The sequence below is a fragment of the Theropithecus gelada genome, chromosome 12 (assembly GCF_003255815.1).
Source record: "Theropithecus gelada isolate Dixy chromosome 12, Tgel_1.0, whole genome shotgun sequence".
Lineage (NCBI taxonomy): Eukaryota > Metazoa > Chordata > Mammalia > Primates > Cercopithecidae > Theropithecus > Theropithecus gelada.
The window spans coordinates 118,686,174-118,706,212 of NC_037680.1; the positions used below are offsets into that span (position 1 = coordinate 118,686,174).

Sequence of the window (20,039 nt, forward strand, 5' to 3'; positions counted from 1 at the left end):
CTAACCAAATATGTTTGAAAATATCTGTGAAAATCAAATATCTACTCTTCAACAAATGTGTCTCCGAAGCCATGCTGGGCTTTTTCTTGAAAAAATAAAGATGCCTCGAGTCAGCAATTCTATTAAACAAAAATAACTACAGCCCTTTCATTTCAATCTAAATTCAAAACAAAATCTTGCAGTGCAGGCAAGTGGGAGGAAACAGGAAATAAGCCTCCTCTCCCTGGGGAAAGGGACCTGGGAAGGCGGAGCTCAGCCGCTTCCCTCCGTTCCCTCGGGGCCTGCGGTGCAGTGACCGGCCTGGCGTGAGGGAGGCCTGGTCTTCGGGGCCCTGCCTGCCTGTCCGTCTCCTCCTGGGCTTCCAATTGGCCAAATCGCTCCTGTTTGGTAGAGACAGTCACACATTTGGGGTTTTTTCCTTCTCTCTTCAAAATCTTCAATCCAAAGTTAGCAAAATACCTGTTGAGCATCCGGGTGGTGTTGGGGGACGGCAGCCTCTCAAGCGTCCAGCACAGGCTTCCCCGAAAGCCCCCACCGAGGTGGAGAAGGGACACCCCGCACTGCGGGAGGGGGTCCTGGCCTCTCCCCAAGAGCGTCCCATGCTGTGTCGCGGGGAGCGGGGTGGGCAAGGCCTGCAGCCCCAAGCACACAGATTCTTGGATGCTTTGTCTGGCTTTTTGTTTCTTTCCAAACTTTTTCTTTATTCTAACCCAATTCTTGCTGGTTTCTCACTTCTCGGGGTTCTGAGCATTTGAGCTGAGAGGGAGAGAGGCCTTGGTGTGTGGAGGGCGTGTCCATGGGGGTGGCAGGAGCTCTGCAGGTGCCTCGGCTCCAGACCCGGCCCTCGTCCCACAGGACATGTCATCTGCTTCTGTGGAGGGCGGCCGCCTCTGCCGATGCTGAAGCGAGGACCTAACACGGCCAGTGCAGGTCCCCAGAGTCATGTCCGCCCTCACCTGTCTGAGATCCTGGGGTTTATGCCTGTGCCAGGGGCCGGCGGGGCAGTAGCAGCCTGCAGGAGCTTCTAGGTCACTGGGACGTGGAAACTGAAGACAGAGCCAGTCCACCTGCTCCAGGTTCATCCCACAGGCCCTGCATCCCGCTGGGAAAGAGCCAGTCCACCTGCCCCAGGTTCATCCCATGGCCCCCCCGTGTCCTGCTGGAAAGAGCCAGTCCACCTGCTCCAGGTTCATCCCACAGGCCACACGTGTCCCACTGGGAAAGCAGCCAGGATGCCCCTGGGGAAGCTGGGAGCTCGGCCTGTGCATGGGCTCAGGGTAGGTGGGGCTTCGGCATGGGCAGGGGTCTCAGGGTTGGCCGAGAGCTATGTCCACACCACACCTTAGTCATGAGACTCATATCCATGAACTTGCATTGAAACCACTCACTCAGGGCATTGCAGTTCCTTCCCGCCAGGGAATGCGATGGTGTGGACACGCGGTGCCTCCCTTGTGGTGTGACGCGCACCATCTGCTGCTCCTCCCAGGCCTCTGCAGAGGCGTCAGCCCGGTCCCAGCAGGACCCAGAATGCCCACAACCCAGGGCACCTGGGACCGCCTCCCCACCAGGAAACCCGGGCGGGACAGAAAGAATGGCGGGCAGCAGTGGAAGCACAGCCCCGCAGCACCGAAGCCGCTCCAGAGAGATCTGTGGGGCACGTGGATTATTTCTGCTCCAAGTCAATTGTTTTCCGCAAACACCCTGATGGGCGCTGTGAGATATGGCGCTGAGGAATACCACAGGGCAGGAAATGTCAGGAAGCCAATTTGCCGGTTCCCCCGCAGGAAATATAACAAACAAAACCAAACCCAAAGCCGCACCCCACGCAGCTCTCTCTCCCCTCTGCAGAAACGGGTCTCTTCAGAGCCAGACATGAGCACAAGGGGACGACCAACTTTCCCATCAAGAAACGTCCATAGAAATCGGCTAATGGTCTTTCAAAAACTGATTTTCTTTCCATTTGGCAAGATGAAAACATCTTTAATGCTCTCTGGGCATGGATAAGTGAGAAGCCACTAAGTGTGTGCAAAGCAGTCTCAGCGGCCGCCTCTCTGGAAGCTGGAGCTTTGCTGCAGGCCTGGAGCGGCTGATGAAGAACAAACGTGTGTCCTCCCGGTGCCGAGCTGTGCTTGGTGCCCCGGTGTGCGGTTGGGCCTGGCTTGACTTGCACCTGACATTTTTTAAAGCAAAAATCAGAATCATTTTTCAATCCTAGGTGTTAGAAGCTAGCCACGTGTGTCTGTACCTTGCAGGCCACACAGATTCCCAGACTTGTCAGGTGCAGACCCAGGTGGCCTGGATCTGCAACCCCCAGCAGCATCACCGTCACCCAATGCTGGTTCCTGGGGAACCCGCCCCAGGACGCTCTTCTTAACTTGTGCATTCTTCTGAGACACGTTTCAAACAGAGCAAGGCCCCAAACTGTCAGAAAAGACGAATGTGATTTTAGTGTAAATATCCCACAAACCCCTTGCTCTTGAGCTGCTTGAAGAAACCCTGGCTTATCTCTGGGATGATTCCTTCTCCCGGCTTCGGTGGGCGTTTCTGTGTCTTCCCACGGACTCTTGGAAGATCCACAGGTGCCGTGGTAAGCGGCGGAGACTGTGCGTTCCTGGGTAGCTCAGCCCGAGGTCGCCTCCTTGGACGCCTGTGGCCAGCGCTCAGGGCTTCCAAGTCCTCATCTTCCCTCCGCAGCTGGTGCCTCTGGAAGGGTGGGACGATCACAGACTGAGGGATGAGGCCAGGGAACCACATCCTCCTCCTCTGTGCCAGGGCGGGCAGGGCCCAGCTCGCATCCACAGAGGCAGATGAGGCCTGGGGCTCAGGCAGGCAGGGTCCAGCTCACGTCCACAGAGGGGGATGAGGCCTAGAGCTCAGGGTGGAGGCAACTGCTCCCGGGACCCAGGGGCACAGACAGAGGCAGGAGAGGCCAGGTCTGGGGCTGCCTAGAGGTATCTGGGGTTCCCCTGCTGAGGCAGCTGTGGCCGTATCAGGAGGGTGAAGCCACCTGCGCACCCTGGGCATCCCCGTGACTCCACACATGCACATCAGTTTGCCCTGACCCCATATCAGGACTCGCTGGACACAGCCTGGAACGCATGGCACGTCCCACTCTGTTCCGCACAGCCAATCACTGAGCAACATCCAGGCCCATACAGAGGGTGAGGCTCCAGGTGTGCCGCTGTCAGGAGCCCAGCTCTAGGGCACTCATCGTCACCACCACATTCCCATCTCACAGATTATTCACTTAAGCCACAGAAAGTGTCAGGGAGGGAGAAAGACAGCAGAAAGCCAGACCATCACCCTGCAGCCCTGAGCAACCAGCAGCGTCTCCTCCATCCCCCTGCCATTGTTTCTTTGGCCACAGCTATACTAATACACCATTTTCTATCTATAATTTAATACCAATGGCTGCTGTGTAATCTTCATTACAGAGAAATAGCAGTTGGAGAATGTGTCAGATGACTCACTCAGAATTCTGAGAGGGAGAGAGGAAGAGAGACAGGAAGATAGAGAGACAGAAAGAGAGAGAGTGAAACAGAGACAGAGACAAACAGAGTCACACAGAGAGAGATAGAGAGAGACGGGGGAGACAGAAACCCACAGGGAGAGATAGAGAGAGACAGGGGGAGACAGAAACCCACAGAGAGACAGAGACACACACAGAGAAAGAGACAGAGGCAAAGACACAGGGGCAGAGGGAGGGACCCACCCCAGCAGAACACAGGCCATTTTGTGCACGAGGCTGACCTCCAGTGCCACCTGCTCTCTTTCATAATCCAGGTGGAATTTTCCTGCTGGCAGACGCCATACCTGCTTCTGTAGCTTTTAAGAAACTGTAGGGTTTGTGTCCTTTCCAGGGCAGAGTCAACTAAAATCTTTCCTGTGATGACCTCCTTCCAGTTTGTTTTCTGGTTGCATTTGGAAGACATCTGAGAACATTTAAGTTGTAAATGATTCAATAATCCTACTGAATTTTGTTCTGAGTGCATACTGGCATATAATTCTTGGAGGCAAAAAGAAAAGTGTCTATTAAATAAAACACTGTTTTTATTCTAAAAGTGATGTTTGCTTTAATGAATTTGCTGTCTGTTCTTTTCGAATATATTTTCCCACAATGTCATAGACAGGTGTATTCATCACAGAAGAACTTGCACCATGGGGAAAACCTAACTTGAATTTTAAGTAATCAGTGAATCCCGAATAACTCACATCTCAAATTCCTAACAGGTGACTTTTAAATGAGGGCTCTGACAGGCTCTTCATGGGAACGGCACAGCTCCCATTTTTATTGCAGAAACTACAGATTCCCCCGAAGCACAGCCTCTCGGGTTCATTCAGGAAAGCAATGGAGGAAGTCACATTTCCAGCAGCCCCGGAGCCACAAACCAGGTGTGCGGCGGCGGCAAGCCACAGTTCCCCAGCAGACTGAATTCTGGCCGGTGACACCTGGACAGGGTCGGCCACGTCCCGGGGCAGGTGGGGCTGTGGGGGGCATCCCAGGCTGGACAGGGTCGGCCACGTCCCGGGGCAGGTGGGGCTGTGGGGGGCATCCCAGGTGCAATAGGAATTTCCTTTCTAGCAGCTGGAAGTCACCCCAGGGAAACACTGCAAAGGAGCTGCTTGCTCCATCCACTGTGTTCCTGGCGCCCGCAGGGGCAGTGGCATCCCTTCACCCTCGCCAGCCCCTGCCTTTGTAGGGGAAGAGAAGAGCCACAGTGGGAGGCTTTAGAGCTGAACGCAGAGGTGGGCAGGGAGAAGGGAAATAGGTGTGAGGGCATAGCCCACCCGTGGTCGGGTGGGGTCCCCACAGGCAGGTCAGGGGCATCTGGCTGATGTGGTCTCATAGCTGCAGCTTTTCCCTTTGCTAAGGGTGAAGCCACAGGGACGTCCACGTGAGCCAGCCGGCCACGCCCATCCCGGGCCTTCCCTCCAGAAGCAACTCACCAGATAACTAACTAGCTGCTGGTTAGATACTTAGAGGACTGGTTTTCCAGCAGTGGGGGACACACCACTGAAGGCTCAGGTGACTCTGGGAGTGAGACAGGAGGTTGGAATGATGGGTTTCCCAAGACAAAGGTACCAGACCTCTCTGGTATAACAGGGTGGGGACTGAAGCTGGCCAAACCCACCAGAACTAAGACAGCAGCAGAAGTGACCCTGGGTGCCTTGGCTGCCTGTTATACCTGATTATAATGCAGTCGCGGCCAAGGACATCCACCAGCACCAGCACAGCTGACAGACACCCGGCAACCTCGGGAAGTCACCCTGCATGGTCTAGAAGGGGAGGGACCCTCGGTGAGGGGAAGACTGTGCCGCTTTCCCAGAACACCCGTGAAGGCTGCACCCCTTTCCCGGGACACTCGTGAAGACTGAGCCCCCCGTTCCTGGAATAATCACGGAGGCTGCACCCCTTTCCCAGAATATCCATGAAGGCTGCACCCCTTTCCCAGGACACCCAGAAATCACCCAGCCCCTGTTTAGCATGTGATCAAGAAATGAGCATAAACAGCTACCAGCAGGCCTCGTGGCTCCGCCTATGTAGCAGCCTCACAAACTCATTTCTACTCTGCCCTGTCGCTGGCTCTTGAATTCTGGCCTGTGATAAGCTGTGTCTAAAGCAAATGCTTATGGAAAGGGAAGTCCTAGTGAACATGTGTGACTCACTGTACAGGCGGATAACCGAAGAACTGTGTGGATGATGTCAGTATCGTGTGTAAGTCATTGTACAGGCAGACAACCGAATAACTGTGTGGAAGATGTCGCTATCATGTGTGATGCACTGAACAGGCGGACAACCAAAGAACTGTGTGGAAGATGTCAGCATCGTGTGTGATGCACTGAACAGGCAGACAACCGAAGAACTGTGTGGAAGATGTCGGCATCGTGTGTGACGCACTGAACAGGCAGATAACAGAAGAACTGTGTGGAAGATGTCGGTATCGTGTGTGACGCACTGTATAGGCGGATAACCGAATAACTGTGTGGAAGTTGTCGGTATCATGTGTGACTCATTGTGAAGGCGGATAACCGAATAACTATAACTACGTGCAAGATGTCAGTATCATGTGTGACTCCCTGTAAAGGCAGACAACCAAATAACTATAACCATGTAGAAGATGTCGGTATCATGTGTGACTCACTGTAAAGGTGGATAAACGAATACCTATGCGAAGAAGTCAGTATTGTGTGTGACTCACTGTAAAGGTGGATAACTGAATACCTGTGTGGAAGAAGTCAGTATCGTGTGTGACTCACTGTAAAGGCGGACAACTGAATTACTATAACTGTGTGGAAGATGTCGATATCATGTGTGACTCAAGGTACAGGTGGATAACCGAATAACCGTGTGGAAGATGTCCATATTGTGTGTGACTCACTGTACAAGTGGATAACCAAATAAATGTGTGGAAGATGTCAGTAGCGCATGTGACTCACGGTAAAGGCGGATAACCAAATAACTGTGGAAGATGTCGGTATCATATGGGACTCACTGTACAAGCAGATAACCAAAAAACTACAACGTTGTAGAAGATGTCAGTATCAGTCAGTATCGTGTGTGACTCACTGTACAGGCTGATAACCAAATAACTGTGTGGATGATGTCGGTATCATGTGTGACTCACTGTACAGGCAGATAACCGAATAACTGTGTGGAAGATGTCAGTATCGTGTGTGACTCACTGTACAGGCAGAGAACCGAATAACTGTGTGGAAGATGTTGGTATCATGTGTGACTCACTGTACAGGTGGATAACCGAATAACTGTGTGGAAGTTGTAGGTATTGTGTGTGACTCACTGTAAAGGTGGATAAATGAATAACTGTGTGGAAGATGTCGGTATCATGTAAGGTGGATAACCGAATACCTGTGCGGAAGAAGTCAGTATCGTGTGTGACTCACAGTAAAGGCGGATAACTGAATTACTATAACTGTGTGGAAGATGTCGGTATCATGTGTGACTCAAGGTACAGGTGGATAACCGAATAACCGTGTGGAAGATGTCCATATTGTGTGTGACTCACTGTACAGGTGGATAACCAAATAAATGTGTGGAAGATGTCAGTAGCGCATGTGACTCACGGTAAATGCGGATAACCGAATAACTGTGTGGAAGTAGTCGGTATCGTGTGTGACTCACTGTAAAGGCAGATGACTGAATAACTGTGTGGAAGATGTTGGTCTCATATGTGACTCACTGTACAGGTGGATAACTGAACAACTATAACTGTGTGGAAGATGTTGGTGTCGTGTGTGACTCACAGTAAAGGCAGATAACTGCATTGAATAACTATAACTGTGTGGAAGATGTTGGTATCGTATGTGACTCACTGTAAAGGCAAATAACCGAATAACCGTGTGGAAGATGGCGGTATCGTGTGTGACTCACAGTAAAGGCAGATAACCGAATAACTGTGGAAGATGTCGGTATCATGCGTGACTCACTGTAAAGGCAGATAACCAAATAACTGTGTGGAAGATGTCGGTATCATATGGGACTCTGTACGAGTGGATAACCGAAAAACTATAACATTGTGGAAGATGTCAGTATTGTGTGTGACTCACTGTACAGGCTGATAACCGAATAACTGTGTGGAAGATATCGGTATCGTGTGTGACTCACTGTACAGGCTGATAACCGAATAACTGTGTGGAAGATGTCGGTATCGTGTGTGACTCACTGTACAGGTGGATAACCGAATAACTGTGTGAAAGTTGTAGGTATCATGTGCGACTCACTGTAAAGGCGGATAAATGAGTAACTGTGTGGAAGATGTCGGTACCATGTGACTCACTATAAAGGTGAATAACTGAATACCTGTGCGGAAGAAGTCAGTATCGTGTGTGACTCACTGTAAAGGCAGAAGTCAGTATCGTGTGTGACTCACTGTACAGGCGGATAAATGAATAACTGTGTGGATGATGTTGGTATTGTGTGCGACTCACTGTAAAGGCGGATAACCGAATAACTGTGTGGAAAAGTCAGTATCGTGTGTGACTCACTGTAAAGGTGGATAACTGAATAACTATAACTATGTGGTAGATGTCGGTATCATGTGTGACTCACTGTAAAGGCGGATAACCGAATAACTGTGGAAGATGTCGGTATCATATGGGACTCACTGTACAAGCAGATAACCGAAAAACTACAACGTTGTGGAAGATGTCAGTATCAGTCAGTATCGTGTGTGACTCACTGTACAGGCAGATAACCGAATAACTGTGTGGATGGTGTCAGTATTGTGTGTGACTCACTGTACAGGCAGATAACCGAATAACTGTGTGGAAGATGTCGGTATCGTGTGTGACTCACTGTACAGGGGAATAACCAAATAACTGTGGAAGATGTCAGTATCACATGTGACTCACTGTAGAAGTGGATAACCAAATAACTGTGTGAAAGATGTTGGTATCGTGTGTGACTCATTGTAAAGGTGGAAGTCGGTATCATGTGTGACTCACTGTACAGGCGGACAACTGAATAACTGTGTGGAAGATGTCGGTATCGTGTGTGACTCACTGTAAAGGCAGATAACTGAATAACTGTGTGGAAGTTGTCGGTATCATGTATGACTCATTGTAAAGGCAGAAGTCAGTATCGTGTGTGACTCACCGTAAAGGCAGATAACTGAATAACTGTGTGGAAGATGTCAGTATTTTGTGTGACTCACTGTAAAGGCAGACAACTGAATAACTGTGTGGAAGATGTCGGTATCATGTGTGACTCATTGTAAAGGCAGAAGTCAGTATCGTGTGTGACTCACTGTACAGGCGGATAACTGAATAACTGTGTGGAAGATGTCAGTATCATGTGTGACTCACTGTAAGGCGGATAACCGAATAACTATGTGGAAGATGTCGGTATTTTGTGTGACTCACTGTAAAGGTGGATAACCGAATAACTGTGTGGAAGATGTTGGTATTGTGTGTGACTCACCGTACAGGTGGATAACCGAATAACGGTGTGGACAATGTTGGCAGGTATCATGTGTGACTCACCGTAAAGGCGGATAACCTTTCTGTGTTGAAGGTGTCGGTACTGTGTGTGACTCACTGTAAACGCAGATAACTGAGTAATTGTGTTGAACATGTCAGTATCGTGTGTGACTTACTATAAAGGCGGATAACCGAATAACTCTGTGGAAGATGTCAGTATCCTGTGTGATTCACTGTAAAGGTGGATAACTGAATAATTGTGTTGAACATGTCGGGATCGTGTGTGACTTACTGTAAAGGTGGATAACTGAATGATTGTGTTGAAGATGTCGGTATTGTGTGCGTCTCACTGTAAACGCAGATAACTGAATAATCATGTGGAAGTTACAAGTATCAGCCCTGTCTTATTTTAAATGAGGATCATAGTATAACATTAACACTAGTAATTATCAGCTACAGAGATTTTGCTTCTGTGAAAGTAAAAATATCTATCGTTAAAAGAAAATTGAAAAGAGAAGACATTTAGATTAGAAAGTAAAATGGTAATTATAGCTCAGCTGATATTATGTATGGAGAAATTATTCCAGCATAACTTGTCAATATCCTTTTAAAATATAAATAAAGCAGAACAACAAAAGGTGGAAAAGAACCGAACGCATCAGAACCGAACATGCAGGTTCATCAAAAGACGGTGTCAGGCACTAAGAAGCCACTCATGGAACAGGAAAAAACCCAAGCAAATAGAACCGAACTCGCCGGTGCATCAAAAGATAGTGACAGCCACTGAGAGTCCACTCACCGAACAGGAGAAAAGCCAGGCAAATAGAACCAAACACACAGGTGCATCAAAAGAAGGTGTCAGCAACTGAGAGGCCACTCACTGAGCAGGAGAAAACCCAGGCAAATAGAACCAAACACATGGGTGCATCAAAAGATGGTGTCAGCAACAAACACGCCACTCATGGAACAGAAGAAAACCCAGGCAAATAGAACCAAACATGCAGGTGCATCAAAAGACGGTGTCAGCAGGCCAGGCATGGTGGCTCATGCCTGTAATCCCAGCACTTTGGGAGACCAAGGCAGGTGGATCACGAGGTCAGGAGATCGAGACCATCCTGGCTAAGACAGTGAAATACCGTCTCTACTAATTAACATAAAAAATTAGCTGGGCGAGGTGGCGGGCACCTGTAGTCCCAGTTACTCGGGAGGCTGAGGCAGGAGAATGGCATGAACCTGGGAGGCAGAGCTTGCAGTGAGCCGAGATGGCACCACTGCACTCCAGCCTGGTGACAGAGCGAGACTCTGTCTCAAGAAAAAAAAAACACAGAAAGAAAAGAAAAGAAAGAGGGTGTCAGCAACCAAGAGGCCACTCATGGAACGGGAGAAAACCCGGCAAATAACACAGATGACAGAGGGTTAATATCCACAACACAGAATGAGCTCCCACAGTTAAACAACAGCAGTAAAAATGATCTGATTTTAACAGTTGACAAGGGACCTGAATAGACATTTCTCCAAAGAAGACACACGGAGGCTCCACCAGCAAGCGGGACGCTCGGCATCACTCACTGTCCAGAGACGCAGCTCAGAGCCACAGTGAGACAACACCTCACCCCCAACAGTGCCGCTGCTACTAACCAACACACGCCACACCCAGTGTCGGTACAGCAGGGCGGCGGTGAGAACTCTCCTGCGTGGCTGGGGAATGTGACATGATGCAGCCACTATGGAAAACAGTAGGGCGTTTCCTCAAAAGATGAAAACATGGTTCTACCACATAATCCAACAATGCTGCTTCTGGATATGTATGCAAAAGAATTGAAAGCAGCTCGTAAAGAGATGCTTGTACACCCATGTTCACAGCAGTATTATTCATAACAGTGAAAACATGGGAACAACCAAGAGTCCCTCAATGGGTGAACGGACAAACAAAATGTGGTCTATCCATACAACACGGTGATTTACCCTTCAAAAGGACATTCTGACACATGTACGATGTGGTGAAACCTGAGGGTGTGGTGCTAGGTGGAGGAAGCTAATCATAAAAGACAAATACTGTCTGATTCCACTTCTATGAGGTCCCTAGAGTCGTCAAAGTCACAGAGACGGTGAGTGGGATGGAGGTGCCGGGGGTGGAGGGGTTGGATAGGGAGTGAGTGTTTAATGGGGACAGTCTCGGTTTGGGAAGATGAGAAAGTCCTGGAGATGAATGGTGTCCATGTTTGCACAACAATATGACAGGTCACTGAATTACACACTTGAAAACGAATAAAATGGTAATTTTTTGTTATATATATTGTGCCACAATTTTTAAAGGCCAAACAATACATGGCATCTGCTTATAATTACAGGGGCCTCGCAGGAATACTGGACAGATGAGGGCCACGATGACAGTGCAGTCACACCCTTTGCAGTTGGTGGTGCATCCCTCTCAGTGTGGCCTGGGCTTGGTCCTGATGCTGTTTCCCCTGAGGGGTCAGCAGGAAGAGGGATGCCGAGAGCACAGCTGGAACAGGAAGGTGAGAATTCCCGCAGTGTCTCCAGCTCTCCTTTGTTCTTTTTAAATTGTGCCAACAACCCAATCTTAATATAATTAGTGCTGACGTGCATCCCGCAGTGGTGGCCGGTCTTTGAAGTTACTACTCGATTTGTAACTAGAGTCTCAGCTGGTCTGGCATCTGTTCCCAGGACGGGGGTGGCTGACCCCTCATTCATGTCCCCTCCCTCTGCTTTAGCCAGGGTGGTCCCAGTCCTGGCTTATCCCAGGGCCAACCCAGCCCACGTCCTCCATCCACGGAGGACACAGAGCCGGGGTCCGGGAGGTCCATGCAGGGGACGTGGTTGACCCATTAGAGCCGCTCCTGGGCTCTCTGGCTCATCTGTGCTGGTCACGGGAGCTTTGCCGAGAACCTCTGTTTTCCCTTCTTGTCAGGGTGTCCCCGAAGAAGAAATGCAGAGCTGCCCGAGTGTGGCAAGGAGCTCGCGGCCTCCTCCAGTCCCTGTTGCCTTCAGCTGGTGTTTTAAGTGAAGGCTGATGCCCTGCCCTGGCCACAGCCCCTCACATGAGCTCCCCTTAACATCCACTCACAAACATCCACCACCCACGCCCTCGGTTCTGTGGTGGCCGCTGTTTGTAAACAATGATCACCAGTGTCTCCTTTACTGGGGCCTCACTCCAGCCACAAAACTGAACATTTTAAACCACTCTCCGAGCTCAGCAAGGTTAAACTAATGTGTCTGGGATACTTCAGTAATTACGTAATGAAAGATATGCAGAAAATCGCATGTCTTGTTAAAAGTCACAAGCTAGGCAAACAAAAACATTTTGCCCCAAAGAAGCACAGGTGTGTGACAGTTTAGGGACCAGAGACACAAGGTCATTGAATATCAAGGCAGTCTCTGCCCAAAAACCTACTGAATGTGGCCGTGGGACAGAGGACAGAGTCCACAGAACAGTTGTCCACAGGGAGACGGGTCCATCCGTGTCTTTCAGAAGTTCAGGCCAAAGAATTTGGGGTCAGGCTGTGCTCACTGGGTTCATGTGAAGCGATGTGGCCCCAACACCACCCTCCACATGACTGTGCGAAACACAGGCTGGTTACACACGATCCCGCCCATGGTTTTAGTAGAAACCCCGGGTTTTCTTCCAGTTTCCCACTATGCCATAGAACTGTTTTACATATTTACTAAATTGTGCATGTTTTGTGCATCTGAAAATGCAGGAAACCTTGGCCAGGAAATCCTGGAGGTGCTTTTTCTCTACCAGAGCCAAGCCTTCCAGGGCTCCCTGGGGACATCCCTGCAAGCCAGGCCCCAGGAGCCAGTGCTGCCAGGAAGGGACCCACTGAGATGCTGTCCTCCTGTCAGGAACCTACTGAGATGCTCTTGTCCCACCGGGGACCTACCAAGACACTGTCCTCCCACGAGGGACCTACTGAGATGCTGTCCTTCCACCAGGACCCACCGAGACGCTGTCCTCCCACTGGGGACCCACCAAGACACTGTCCTCCCACCGGGGACCTACTGAGATGCTGTCCTCCCACCAGGACCTACAGAGATGCTGTCCTCCCACCACGACCCATCGAGATGCTGTCCTCCCACTGGGGACCCACCGAGACACGGTCCTCCCACCAGGACCCATCGAGACGCTGGCCTCCCACTTGGGACCCACCAAGACACTGTCCTCCCACCGGGGACCTACTGAGACGCTGTCCTCCCACCAGGACCCATTGAGACACTGTCCTCCCACCAGGACCTACGGAGATGCTGTCCTCTCACCAGGACCCATAGAGATGCTGTCCTCCCACTGGGGACCCACGGAGACGCTGTCCTCCCACCACGACCCACTGAGACGCTGTCCTCCCACCAGGACCCACCGAGACGCTGTCCTCCCACCAGGACCCACTGAGACACTGTCCTCCCACCACGACCCACTGAGACACTGTCCTCCCACCAGGGACCTACTGAGACGCTGTCCTCCCACCAGGACCCACCGAGACGCTGTCCTCCTGCCGGTACTGCTTCCAGTTCCTGCCGCTGTCGCTGAACATCAGGATGTAGCTGGTCACCCAGTCGGAGCTCCCGTACCCGCCCTGCGTCGCCACCGCCGTGACCTCCACCCTCTCTCCAAGGTCGATCTGCAGCCACTGGTTCTTATTTGATACGAGTGGGGTCCAGCCCCCAGCTCCTGTTTGTGGAGAAAGACACAGGAAGAAAACGGGAAAGAGGAGAAACTATTAAAATCCATCTTAACTGGGCGAACCCTCGGTACAAACACACCCCTATGCTGCTTTTAAGAAAATTCCTTTTCTGAAACCTAGAAAAAATGACCTCATGGTTATACGTCTCATAGTAAAGGACAGAACCCGAATTATTTGTGTTCTAGGTTGGGTGGCCTCCTCCTACCGAAGTCCAGGTGCCCACTGAGGGGTCTGGGTGCTCGGTGTGATGTCCTCCCGGGCCTGGCCGACTCGCTGGCTGCTGCTTGGCCTTTAGACATCACAACTGGATACAGGGTGCCGTGAATGGAGGATGGCGCAGGACGTCTGCCTCAGACACCCCTGCCTGAGCTGTGACCAGCACTGGAGATGCAGAGACCTTAAGACCCGGCCCAGCCTCCAGCAGCTCCCAGGCTCGGGAAGCTGGCATTTAAGGCAGGAGGAGGAGCTCAGGGGTGCAGGCTGCCTGTGAGTCCCTGCAGGGCCCGATGAGGAAAGGAGTTTGAGAAATGCCCCTGGGAGGGGCAAGCATCCACGTCCCCGGAGGACAGAGAGTCACTGAGAATGAAGGAGGCTGAGCCACAGACCTGCACAGATGCCCTTGAGAGGTGGAGCCGGGGCCGGCATCACTGAGGCCCACAGGGCAGGGAGCAAGCCCAGGAGGCAGAGCCCACCCATTCACAGCCAGACTCCAGGGCAGAGGCCTGACTTACAGTCCAGTCTCCCAAACACAGAGTTCCTGGGGGAGAAGAAGGGGAGCAAAGGAAAACAGGATGACTTTGGGACTGCAAGACAGAAGCGGACCCCACAGCTGAGGTGCAGACCCTCCCACTAAGAACAGCAGCACAGAAGCCCCCGGTGCTGCGGGACTGGAGGAGCTGGGCGCCATCAGGCCAGAGCCTTCTATGTCACCCACCGTCACCAAAGAGAGGGAGAAAGACAATTTACACAGAGCTGTGGCGGGAAACCAGGGGGCAAATGTTCACCAAAGCCGTATGAAGAAAGCTCCCCAAAAACAGCCACGAGGCAGAGAAACATGTAAGTCAACACCCCTGAGAAATTAGACATCCTCAAGCCAGCCTTGGAAGATCTGAAAAGCCACCTTGAATCAGAAATGTAGAAATGTAAGATATGGGCGAAAAACAGAGTAATAAAAATAATTGATTTAACTCAGGAAATAAATGGAAGAAAAAGACAAAGTTATCTTAGAAATAAAGAACACGTACCACACACAATAATAATCTTCCGTATGAGTTATAAGAACTCTTTGCGTAATGAAGGAGCACCTCATAGAACAGCTTGACTCCAAACTGAGCCCCACCAGCAGCCGGCAGGGACGTGGAACAGAAACGCTCGTTCCTGCTGGGGGGAATGCAAATGGCCCAGCTGCTGTGGAAGATGGTGTGGGGGCTTCCTACAAAACTGTGGTACGTCAGACACTGCAGAGAATCCAGCACTGGAAAGAGCTGAGCCACGAACCACACACACCACGGAGGACTTCAGCGCACATTCGTAGTGAAAGCAGCCCCTGTGAAAAGACCCCAACCTATGGTTCCAACTGCAGGACCTTTGGGAAAAGGCAAAACTCTGAAGACAGGCAAAGAGATCCACGGTTCGAGGTTGTGGGAAGGGAGGGGTGAACCGCTGGAGCACAGAGAATCTCAGGTGGCACTGTGGTAGGGGGCACACCTCTTCGTGGCACTGTGTTAGGGGGCACACCTCTGCATGGCACACGTCATTACACATTTTCAAAACCTCTGGAATGTGCACCAAGTGTTAACCCTGATGTAAACCATGGACATTAGTTAATGATAATTTATCAGTATTGTTTCATCAGCTATGGCAAATGCACCACACTAATGCACGGTGTCAGTAACAGGACCATGTGTGCCTCAGAGGGGGTTCTACGTCTATATGGGAGCTCTCTGCACCACACCAATGCAAGGTATTAATAACAGGACCATGTGTGTCTCAGAGGGGGTCATACGTCTATATGGGAGCTCTCTGCACCACACCAATGCAAGGTATTAATAACAGGATCACGTGTGTCTCAGAGGGGGTCATACGTCTATATGGGAGCTCTCTGTATTTTCTGCTCAGTTTTACTGTAGACCTAAAAGTGCTCTTAAAATAATACATTTAAAGGTGCCTGAGGAAAATAGACTCAAATCTCAAATGGAAATGTGATAGGGGACATCAAAGAAAGGCAGAAAAACTACCAAGAGAATGTAAATGACAAAACAGAGTGTCAGGGAAAGTGGTGGTGACAGGAGGCAGGAAGAGGAGGACTCGGGCCCACATCATCAGATGCCTGAGAAGAATGAAGCGTGTACAGAGGCAGGAAGAGGAAGACTCAGGCCCACATCATCAGATGCCTGAGAAGAATGAAGAGTGTACAGAGGCAGGAAGAGGAGGACTTGGGCTCACATCATCGGATGCCTGAGAGGAACGAAAAGTGTACAGGAACTAATGTTTAAAAGTAAAATCTATGAAAAGCTTTTCAGAAATAGAGGCCCCATCAGACAGTACCACAAACCTCTAAAATCACAAAAGTGTGGTTCATAAACAGAAATTCCAGAAATAGACCCAAATACGGTGAAAATTTAGTCCATGACAGAGGGGAGTCTCTAAGCTCTGGGATGATGGTCATTTTCTTAACGGATCCTGGGACTACTGGGCAGCTGTTTGGAAAAGGACAGAATTAAGTTTCTATCTCACATTGTACATAAGAATTAACTCCCAATGGACCAGGGATCTCCATATTTAAACAGGAAACCACATAACTACTCGAAGAAAACAATGAGTAAATACTTTAACGTTGGTTCAGAGAAAGTTTGACTATGACTCAAAATCTGGAGGTAACAAAGGAAAAAGACTGATAAATTTGACAAATAAACCACTTTAAATGCATGACCAAAACAACAAGTCAAGGGCAACTAACAGAGAAACTACTTGTCACGTACATTGCACATTCTGTCGTGTGGAAGAGTGGATTGAATGAACAGGTGAATTCACATGACAGGGCGCTGTGTGGCTTGAGGAAGGAGGAGGGTCCCTGTGAGGAGAAGCAGACGGGTTTCCAGGGTGGACTATCCAGTGAGAGAGAAGCCCTAAGAACATCTGTCTCCACTGCTCCCACACGAGAGAAGGAAGGGGAACAGGATCACACGCAGCTGCTGCCTGATCACTAATTGAACCAGAAGCCTTAGAAACCGGTTCCTGCACGGTGGGGGTACCAGGGAGTGGGAAGGGGTGTCAGGACAGGGAGAGGCTGAGCATTTTTGCTGAGTCTCTTTTCTGATAGCTTTGATTTGAAGAACAATCGTGATGTTCCCCATCCCTTCATCTGCTCCAGAAATGAGTGACTGTGACCCACCAGGACCTTAGCTGGGGGGTAAGCTGGGATGGATGATGGTCACAGACAAATGAGTTTCACACACTGCAGAGGGAAAGATCCTGGAGGGCAGGGAGATGCAACTGACCCAGGCACCCCGGAAACAGCCTTGACTGGGCGCAGACACTGCAATCTAGTGAGTAAAGGTACTTATCGTAGCATGTGGGTTTGCAATTCTGAAACTAGAATCAAACAATATGTAAATATAAACAAGGAGAGACATCTTTTCACTCCTGAAGACAATGAACAACTCAGGCTAAAATAAACCCTGTGTTGTTGGATTGGAATCAATGAGACCTGGGGTCCTTGGAGAACTGACGGGTGCCAGGGCTGAGGCAGGGAAAATCCAGGACCTGCTTAGAGTATCTTGTGTTCCGGGAACCAGGGACGTGCCCCCAGAGAGGGTGTGTGTTTGTCAGAAGAGCACAACGAAGAGCCTGTCCAGCCTGAAGGAGCTTCCAAGGGCCAGCGTGGGACAACTGAGGCAACAATATTTTTTAAAACGTATTTTGTGCCATAGCGTATAAATACTCATGAGTCCATACTGATATAAGTAAATAATCAAATAAATGCATGTGCAGAGTGGAAGGGCCAGCTCCTTCTCACTGGAGAAGCCCACCGGTGATTCAACACAGAGCCACGGTTAAACTCCAGTAATGAAGGGGCAGGGAGGTCCCCCGATGGATGTGGAAGCTGCTGGGTGGAAGATGGAGAGAAGCAGCATTCGCATCTCCGAGAAGTCCACAGGTGAGTTAACAGCGTCAAGGTTAAACTCCACAGTAGCCAGGGGACAAGGGGGTCCCCCGATGAATGTGGAAGCCGGTGGGTGGAAGATGGAGAGAAGCAGCAATGGGCATCTCTGAGAAGCCAGCCAGTGAGTCAACAAAGAGTCACGGTTAAACTCCACCATAGCGAGGGTGCAGGGAGGTCCCCCCATGGATGTGGAAGCTGCTGGGTGGAAGATGGAGAGAAGCAGCATTCGCATCTCCGAGAAGAGCAGCTCCCCAAGATACTCATCACCATCGAAGGACCCCGGCCCATGTCCCCACTGACAGACGACCCCACCTCAGGACGCCGCGACTGGACACTTGGGAGGCACAGCTGGGCTCCTGGGGGGCTCCCGCCAAAATTCGACAGCCTCACCCCAGTCAGGAGAACACACGGTGCAAATGAAACCCAGGCCGATTCTGCAAAACAGCTGAACCGCTGCACAGCAAGAAGCGTGCAAGTCACAAAAGACAAGGGGAGACGGTGAATTCTGGAGGATGGGAGGAGACGAGGGGGAATATGGAACGAATCATGTGGGATCCTGGACGGACTCGGGGAGGCGCCTGCGGGAAAAACCGGAAGTGGCTGCGTAGGGGCCGCCCTTGCTCTGCGCAGTCGCACCAGCGCCGGCGCCCAACCCGGCAGCGCCAGACGCCAGTCAGTCAGCGAGGGGCGCGCGAGCCCGCGCTCTGCGGCCGTCCTGTGAGTCTCTCGTCAGTGTAAATAAAGCGTTTGGAGAGCGTGGGATGAAAAGGGAGAGAGCTGTAAGGACTCAGCACTGTGCATTTTAGGAAGGGGGACCCATCGCCACCATCGAAGGCAGCAGAGTGAAGAAAAGCAAAACGGACGCTGGGCCAGGAGAGGAGGCCGTGATGCCCACGGTGATGCCCTGCTGCCCACGGCGACTCCCTGCTGCCCACGGCGACGCCCTGCTGCCCACGGTGACGCCCTGCTGCCCACGGCGACTCCCTGCTGCCCACGGCGACGCCCTGCTGCCCACGGTGATGCCCTGCTGCCCACGGTGATGCCCTGCTGCCCACGGCGACGCCCTGCTGCCCACGGTGATGCCCTGCTGCCCACGGTGATGCCCTGCTGCCCACGGCGACTCCCTGCTGCCCACGGTGATGCCCTGCTACCCACGGCGACGCCCTGCTGCCCACAGCGCCACAGCCAAGGCATCTGTGTCTGGGAGACACAGCATCACCCTCCCGAGTGTCCTGTATAATACGATTTTATAACTGACCTTTGAGACTTACGGCACAGCAGGACTTTTTAAGCCGGGTGGTGCCGGAGTAAAGTCTGTGGCTCGCCAGCTCGGCCTGAACAGTTTTTGCAAGTTGCTTCTGTTCTATCCTCACTGCCCAGCTGCCCTGAAATTCAGAGATGCCCCTGCTTACAGATAAGCTCTCACCACGTGAGGGTCACCTTCTAGAGTGTGTGAAGTGCCACGTAGTGATGAAAACATCATCCTCCCATCATGACTTGAATAATAAATCATACAATGATGAGGGTCAGATGAGACCTCATCTGCTGAGACCTCTGCTGAGTCTCTCTTTCGATAGCTCTGACGTGAAGAACAGTAGTGATGTTCCCCATCCCTCCATCTGCTCCAGAATGAGCGAAAGGAATGGCTACTCCAAGGGCTCCTAGTAAGGAGTGAGCTCACAGAGGGCCTGCTGAGTTTTGCATTAAAAATATCCCTATAACCAGGCATGGTGGCATGGCCCTGTTTTCCCAGCCACCCAGGAGGCTGAGGCGGGAGGCTCACTTGAGCCCAGATGTTCAAGTCCAGCCTAGGCAGCATAACAAGATGCTCTCTAAAACAATAAAAAATAAATAAAAATAAAAATCCCTAAAAGGCCACAGGTGTAGCAGCTCTTTCCTTTGTTGCCTGCCATTTTCAGTCTGTGAGGGGCTGAAGTTGCTAACACCATGTCATGTGCTTTTCAATGACTAAAGGAGTGGACACCTCCATTGTGTGCAGAGGGATCTTCTAGAAATTTCTGTGTACACCATCTTAACTTCTCAGCGTTTCTAGAATGACTTCTTAAAAAGTTAAACACAGAATGACCATATGGGCCAGCAACTTCACTCCTCAGTATATGCTCAAGGGAGCTGAACACAGGTTCCTGAACAGATGTCTCCACACGAATGTCACAGAAACATTACCCACAACAGCCAGGACATGGAAGCAACCTCAGTGTCCACCCCCGAAGGACAGA

General features: G+C 50.9%; 1 protein-coding gene across 1 annotated transcript in view; it reads right to left on the reverse strand.

Annotated features, from left to right (window-relative positions):
* Nucleotides 1-20,039, reverse strand: part of LOC112635910 (contactin-associated protein-like 4) — a 183,894-nt gene that overhangs the window by 119,716 nt on the left and 44,139 nt on the right. Inside the window, exon 6 of the mRNA XM_025403975.1 lies at nt 13,431-13,624. Within this exon, the coding sequence (XP_025259760.1) occupies nt 13,431-13,624 (194 nt within the window). The remainder of the gene's footprint in view (nt 1-13,430; nt 13,625-20,039) is intronic.